Consider the following 8368-nt stretch of genomic DNA (forward strand, 5'->3'; position numbering starts at 1 on the left):
AGATTGTTCAGTATAAGCTAAAAAAGCGGCAGTCATAGCAGGCACTAGCTAGCGTTAGCGTTAGCATTAGCACGACGCTAACATGTAGCATCATGTTAGCATTCTCTATTTTTTTTTATCTATCTATGAACCTCTTTGCTCCTTTCCATGTCTTTGTATCTTTATTTAGTAGAAAACTATATTCATAATTCAGCATTTGTTAAAGTTGTTTTTGAATAATTAGAGAAAGTTTAGATTTTTTGGGGGGGCCTTTCTGTGTTGCCTGTTTTTTATGTTTGTTTCATCCAAGTGCCTCAAATAGAGAATTTCAGTGGAACTTTCCTGGCATAAGAAAGGTAGAAGAAAAATAGACCAGTTTAATTGAAAATCTGTTGTTTCCCCAGTTGAAAGAGTTCATCCAGACCAGTGGTGTGGGGGCAGGGCCTGCATTGCCCCGAGCGCTGGAGATCGTGGAGGGCAACGTCCGCTGGCACCGTCTCCACCGGCGACATTTTTACCAGTGGCTCCGAAAACCTCAAGCGTCTGCTTTTAACGGCTGACACACAAAACAAAACCTGACTGCTAAAGATATCGAGAGACTCTACTGCAGCCATACACAAAAAGATACCAATGGAGACGTACAATATATTATTTAGTCTATTTTTTCAGATATCTGTTGAGTTAAAGTTATTATGGACCAGCTCTGTTTTAAATTAGCTTTTGTTCTTTTGTTGGTTGGAACATAAAATTACGTAACTGAACCAAATTGCTACAAGTTTACACATAATGATTTGGGGTTATCTAGCAAAGTTCAGGAGCTAATAGAGTTTTGAAAGATGTGGGGAAAAAATATGAATGCACTTTTAGCTCTAATTTTGGCAGCCTATTTCCTGATTTACAATGAATTAATGTGCAATGTTTAATAGTCATCAGTAACTCTGCATTGTAGTTTGATTCGTTGAAAAATAGACAGAACAAGAATAACATTATGGTCAATTATCTAGGCAGCCCCAGCAACAGAAAACGAGCACGTATTTACCCACAAGAGATACGATTATTGAGATACTTATATGAGAATCAACTTTGACTTGAAGCAAAATAAATATTCCCCAAACACTGATAAGGCTGTGTCATTAACATCACCTATCCGACTAACGATGCTCTGCCACTTTATTTTGTAGTTGATTATATCAATTACCAGTACAATTACTACCTATCCGTCATGTATTAGTTACATGCAACTGAACCTGTCAAACAGTCCCTAAAGTTGCTGTATGTATTTGAACAAAATACACTCAAAAAACGGCGGATGTGACTTAGTTGTGACTGTTTGATAGCAAACAGGGGATTACTGTATAAAGTCCACACAGCTTTTAGTAAAAGTGCCCTTGAGTTGAATTGTCTCTGGCTCTGTGGTTCTCTGATCTGTGCGGTCCTTTGATTGTGGTATGTGAGCGATGTGACACTGTAATGGCCCCGCGCAGAGGCAATTTATAAAAGAATCAGGGATAGCACCAGAAAGAGTCGCTCGCAACAAAAAGCACAATTGTATGCAGCACATTGTTTTCTTTTATAGGCTGCCTTCTGTTAACCTCACAGTAATCACGTTGACAAGATGTTTGCAAGCTCGTCCTACACATTTCAGGAGATCTGTGGTTGATATTGAGCTCAAGGCTCTGGCCAAAGAGTAGAAATATACCGAGCGGTTGCTTTTGCCCAGAGCCCTTTACTTTGTTTGTAGCACGTTTCTCCTCGAGAGCAGCTGCAAAAGCTGGAACACAGCTGTGAAACTCATGTTTATTGTTGCAGTCGTTGAAATACTTCAGATGTAATTGAACATCAAGTGCAGTGAGGTTGTGATGTTCCACTTGAGTCAGAAATATATAAGTTGTTGACTTGCAGTATTATGTATATTAAATTAATCTGAGAAGACTCAACAAAATCCATCCTCTGGTGAACACAATGTCGTGATTTCTATTTTCAATTAGAGGTTTAAGAACATTTTGTTTTGTAAAAAGCAACATTTATCTAAATGAAGAGGCAGAAAAACAGTGCAAGCACAAAGGTTCTACCAAGTACAATAGATTTATCAAACCATCTATTAATGTAAAAGCACAATGAACAGAGTGTTGGTTGAAAAAGCCCATTAAACATGACATTTGAAGCCTATCATTTATCCCAGGCGACAGCACAAGAATGGGTTTTATGGCTGTTGGAAAAATGTGTCATTACAGTCATTACAGGCAGAGACAAAGCTTTTAACGCCTTCATAAATGATGGGGCTTAATATTACAGTCTTGAGTGGAGAACTTGATTAGCGGACATTTTTGAGAAACTATACTCTTTCTTTTTCTTAAGTCTATCTCTAAGACCTCTTTCCAGCATGATGAAAATCCACGGTGCGATGTACAAACCTGCAAGTCGGCAAAGCGGCGAATTTCACAGAGCGGCGCGTTGAAGACAGAGACTGATTCATAATTCAGCAGGAATTGTCCGAGAGAACCGGCATGAGCGGTCTTCTCCGGCGGATTTGTGGACACAGCAAATGTACATTAGCAGCCATACACAATTATAAACTGAGGTACAAAATACAGTGCAATAGCTTTGGATTCAGGACGCAAAATGGAGCCCTGCAAGGAAGATGGACTGAAGAAGTGGGCGTCTGCTTTCCCCCTTTAGCAATGAAAATGTAAATTACACAAACTGGAATAATGAGGAAGCAGACAGAGAAAGGTCCCTCTCTTGCGTCTTACGGAGAGACAACCTTTCTAAAACAGACTGTCAATGGACACAGTGAATCAGAAATATTTCTCCAGTGAGTGCTGTGAGTCAGCCCTTGTGTCTAATCTCGATCCTATATTGCGCAAAGACTTTTTACTCCGGTATACTTCTGTTGTTTTTGTTTTTTCTTTCTTTTATTGGGGGGTGGGAGGGGTCAGGGGGGGTTGATGTTAATAACTGAGCCATATGTGATAAAAGTAATGGGCCTGCCTGCTTCTCTCTTCACTGTGTCCTGTAACGGGTGTGTGTGTGTGTGCGTGTATGTGCGTGAGAGAGACAGACAGGGAGAACGTGAAAGCAGCAGTGGAGTCCGTACTGAAAGAGAATAATTGATGTCGTCGTCGTAATGAGCCTTGACGATGGCGGCCAAGTTGTAAATGTAAAAAAAATGTGCACAAAAAAAAATGAAATTCTAAAAAGGCAAATGAATGACGCTGGAATCATAAATTGTGAATTGTCCTTTCGTGCGGAGAGTTTGGCTAACAAACGGATCACCACACGCTTTATAAAATATGTTAATGGGAAATATGCACTAAAGGTCAGCAATGGCTTTACTTTATGGGCAAAGTGCATATTTATAAAGGTCATGACTAAATGCAGATGAGGTGATTTCGGGGACCAAATGCGAAAGCGGATGGGCTGTTTACTGTCTGCACTGATGTGGTTTTTCTCTGTGTTTTCAGATGATATTAAAAATGGTTAACCTTGTGTGCGATTGGGTTTTTTTTGTGACAACGCTAACGTTTCTAATTAAAGAGCAATGGAACATGAAAGAGTTTTAATATATTAACATGGTCGTTTGAAGTGACTAGTCTGAACTCACTGAGAGGAAATGTAGGTATTTTGTTCATATAAAAGTGAGATGTGGGAACTTATTAAAAACCAAAAGTCCCCCAAAGCATCGTTCAAAGCCTGCAGGCCGCTCAGATTTATTAGAGTGAAGAATGTGAATCTAATTTGAGAATAAACAGGAATATTACTTTGTCAAATAAGGGGCCATCTAGGGATTTATACAGTTAAAGGCGTTACAAAAAGTATTGTATCACTTACCCCAAAATAAAAATACAATTTATTATTCCAAGTTATCACAGATAGCACAGTGACAAAGCAGTTATGCATGATCGAAGTGGGTTCTTTCTCTGTGAAGCATGTTCTTCTCTGTCTGCGTATAGAAAATGTCATTCTCCACACTCAGCTATTTTGCTCTTCTCTACTCCACTGCAGTAGATGATGCAAAGTTATGTTTTACAACATTATGTAAGATGAGTTGTACTTGAAAACTACTTTTTTTTTCTTTTCTTTTTTTACAAATACTGCAAGTGAAAGCATCCTTTTGCATGCTTCCACTTATGTAGCAATTTTACAGTGAAACTTTATTATTATTAGTAGTCTTTTATATATATGTGTGGTTTTCTGGCCAGAGACACCAGGAGAGATGAAAGACCCCCCCTATCATTCCATTAACACCAGTATTACACCCACAGGGACTACGAAAAGGATTTATTACGATAAAAAAGCTTTCATATTTGGGGCAAGAATTGTCTCTTTGGACCCAATATTACAGACCCCTGCTTTGTGTGCTCTATTTTCGTCTACTCGTCTGACCGTAAATACAGTAGGTTCCCTCTGCTGCCAGGACTAAGAGATTCCAGAGCATCCCTGGCCAATGAGAAGATCAAATGAAACAAAATAAGGATACTGGATTTGTTTTTTGTTTTTTTTGGTTTGCTACGTAAATAGCTTCTCTCTTTTTCTTTCCTCATTTTGAGTGTGACTTTGTTTACAATATTGTTATTTTATCTAAGCTCCCATGTCAGTCCACACCTCTTCACAATAGTCTTTCCTCATATGATCTCTTGCATGGGGGCCAGTGCTGTTGCCCGGTCTCCATAGAAACAAAAGATCCACATCATGAACCTGCAGCTGGTGTCACTGTCAGATGTGACTCTCCACATCATCTCCGTGATGAACAACTCCACTGTACCCCGAGGTATCATGGGAAATCACAGCACACGCCACACTTTTCTCGCACTGGTTTGTATGTGTGTGCGTGTGTGTGTCCGAACGTACGTGTGTATTTTTGTCCAAGATAAATGGAGCTAGGAAAGAATGTGACAGAGAGAAAAATGAGCAGGGCCGAGCACAGAGAGAGTGGGAAGATAGAGCAGTGTTTTTATGAATGGGGAGTAGGCCAGCCAGTTTACTCCACAACTAAATTAAATCTGCCGTGTTCCCACCAAAGTAAAAGGTCCCCTGGAGAGAACTGATATCAAAATAAATGAATTCAAGTTCACCGGTGAAAATCCAAAACGGCAAATTTAGCATATTTGTGGCCATTGAGAGGTCAAGTGGAAAACTGCTTGTAAGGTGTACACTCACACCCCATAATTCACCGCAGACTTACCAACAACACCAGTCACGCTCCTAAATCTTAACTCACATTAGCCTTAAGTTAAGCCTGCTCACTCCTCCCCGTTTACCGTAATGACCACGTTTGAAAGGGAAATCATGGCAGATTTACAGCCTCCTCCTACCCAGCTCTGACGGAACATGTTTCTAAAAAGGGCATAAAGGCGGGATCTTCACTGTAGACTTGGCCCTCGCGGGGCACGTAATTCGATCGTAGCCACGCCTGTGCCGTTAGCGCTAATGCTAAAGGCACAGGCGTGTACCTTGCAAAAACAGCCTGGTTTCACAGGGGGAATATCTAGCTGGAGAAAGATTTGAGGAAAAAAAGTGCAAAGTGTGTAAAGTGCAATGCTATCTAATGGAAAATTAGCTTGTTTTGGCGCCCCCCTAATGGAGGTACTACAGCCATGGTGGGCAATGTCGGCCCTAACATCGCGGTCACAAAGCAGTGCGACCAGCGGCCATTGGTTGACTGAAGGTCCGACATCAAGCCTCTGATCCCAAGCCCCATTAAAAAATATACCCGAAATCCCCTGGTGTCTGAACTATGTACATCTGGTGATAAGTTAACATTATGCCCTAAAAGTTGATGTTGGAGGCGAGGAAGGATTTTGCCATATTTAATCCAGACACTTCGGGGTGTTTCATAATGACAAGAGAGGTGCACGGAAAGAGGTACAGTAATTGGTATCAGAATGTGCTGTTGGAACAGGTTGGAGCCGTTATTTAACACTATTATTTTTCAAGTTTATGCAGTGTAGGCATATGGAGTTTTCAGTCCATTACTTTTTTTTTTACAAGTAAGTTAAGATTTATTGCTGCTCAAATTACAAAGGTGTCAGAATAATGCATAGGCCTAATGCAGTTCGCAGTATTGTGGTGCGCATTTGAAAAACCTTATTGTGAAACACCGTTCAAGGTTTAAATTTGAGAAACTGCTACAAGAGACTAAAATAGGGGTAGAACGACTTAAATGATCGACTGAGTGAACTAAGAGTTCGGAGTGGGAGGACAGCAGTTATTCTCGCCATGGAAGAATCTCATTTTAGATAACACACACTCACCACAGTTAATGGAGGACAGTGAGAGTGAAAACTGGCCATTAATTTTCTGATAACAAGCATAATCCTGGCTTACTGTGGTAAAGGCTTCACTTTTTCACTAAGACCGCATGTTAAGTGCATGATGGGATAAGAACGGTCATTGCATATTCATTCCATGTTAACAAAGTCCACATGTGCATACTGCGGCAAATAAATAAACACATTTCCGCCTCTGATGATTGACATTTTATTATGTCAAACAAAATACGACCATGAACTTACAATTCTATCTAATGAGTGATGTAAAAATGATTGGAGCTTGAGTCAATGGGGCATCACTCTGTCACAAGAGGATAAACATTTATATCTAAACTAAGGTTCATCAAATGCTGGAAAGTATCATGATTTCAATGTCAATGTGATATATTTGGACATTTGAGTTTCACCACATTATGTTAAAGCAGTACTAAGTAGCTCATGCCCCTAGAGGCCATAAGCGCCACTGCAGGTGTCGTAGCATGTTACGTTTATTTCACTCATAAATTGTCCATGAGAGTAAATACTACGCTGACAGAGAAGACAAAGGGAGAGAGGGATGTTGTACATCCTATTACACACTGGAGATCATTTAACTTGGCTGTAAATACTGTTTAAGTGGCGCTAGCCCGCAGTTAGCTTCGCCCCTTAGCCTGTTAGCTTATTCTTTGTATTGGTGACTCCAAACCGGAAGCAGCGAAGTTGCAATTGTGGTTTTCTGGCCAGAGACACCTGGGGGAGATGAAAGACCCCCCAATCACCCCATTAACACTTGTATTACCCCCCACCCCCAGAGGGACTATGGAAAGGATTTATTAAGGTAAACAAGTTACTTAGTACTGCTTTAATAAATCCTTTTTGTAGTCCCTCTGGGGGTAATATAAGTGTTGATGGGGGTCTTTCATCTCCCCCTGGTGTCTCTGTCCAGAAAAGCACAAAAAACTTTCCTTGCTCCGACCTGGAGACCCAATACACACTAATGCAATCATGAAGAAGAAGCTAACAAGCAGGCTAACAGGCAAAGCGGGCTAGCACCACTTAAGCAGTGTTTACAGCCAAGTCTGAGTGACAAAAATTCTGTAAGATGGTAAGACGACAACAACTGACTTAGAACAACAGTGGGATTATATTGTAGGTGTATTCCATCCATCAAACACAGTTTATAACATGCAAAATGATCTTCCCGAGGCCATGTATGTAATGAGGGCATACAAGTGTGACGATTATATTTATAAAAGCAGAATGTGTGTAAATTCATCCACATTTCCATACATTTATTTATTCAACCTTTTTTTATTTGCCTCATCGGTTTGCCCATTCTCTCTCTACATTCCCAAACCACCTTTTACACCCACCACTTTTCCCTTGTAAATCTTCTAGCATGTGTTTTAACAAGCGAGAAGAAATAAGCAACTTTGAGTAGACAAAGCATTATTTTAGATGGCAGTTATTTAGGGGCTCAGCAAACGCCTTTCGTCAACGTTTTTGTCACATACAGATTTATTCACAACAGTGGAAAGTAATTCACAATTCAAATTAGTGATTAAATGTTTAAATCTGCCTTTAAATACACTAAATTGTAAATGTTGGCCTAAAAGAAGTTTGTATTTTGTCAGGAAGGAGCTTGCCATAGGTTACCGAAATGGGCAGAAGGAAAACAGCTTGAAATCATTTGCTTTGAGGAGGCAGTAGGAGATTTGGTTTGATTCACAAAACAAGAAAAGAAGATTTGCATGTTAATGTTTGTCAATGTGAAGCCACAATACAAACTCAAGCGTCAGGCGCACAAATCTGCTGCTTCAAGGACAAGCACTTTGCATCCACATCTTCAGTCGATAACAAGCGTGGAAAGTCTTTACATATTTACAAGAGAATATGCCTGAAATAGCAAACAGCAGATCAAGTCAAAGTTTGTCCAAGTTTAGCTATAAAGTATTAAAGTTGTTTTTATTGGCTGTGCCTTGGCGAAACACAAACAAAAAATGTGAAATCAAAAGTAATACAAACATAAATAGCAATTATTCTTCTCACCAGGATGGTTCGACTTTTTCAATGAAGAGGAGCTCAGCCACATTCGGAAGAAACATGAGGGAGTGTCATATAAAAAGTGAGAAAGGTAA

General features: G+C 40.0%; 1 protein-coding gene across 1 annotated transcript in view; it reads left to right on the top strand.

Moving 5' to 3' along the window:
* trhde.1 (thyrotropin releasing hormone degrading enzyme, tandem duplicate 1) overlaps positions 1–1915 on the top strand; it is a 154803-nt gene extending 152888 nt beyond the window's left edge. The window contains exon 20 of the mRNA XM_079551519.1: positions 384–1915. Coding sequence (XP_079407645.1) covers positions 384–539 — 156 coding nt within the window. The 3' untranslated portion in view covers positions 540–1915. The remainder of the gene's footprint in view (positions 1–383) is intronic.
* Positions 1916–8368: the final 6453 nt, after the last annotated feature.

Source organism: Gobius niger (assembly GCF_951799975.1).
Source record: "Gobius niger genome assembly, chromosome: 2".
Classification (NCBI taxonomy): domain Eukaryota; kingdom Metazoa; phylum Chordata; class Actinopteri; order Gobiiformes; family Gobiidae; genus Gobius; species Gobius niger.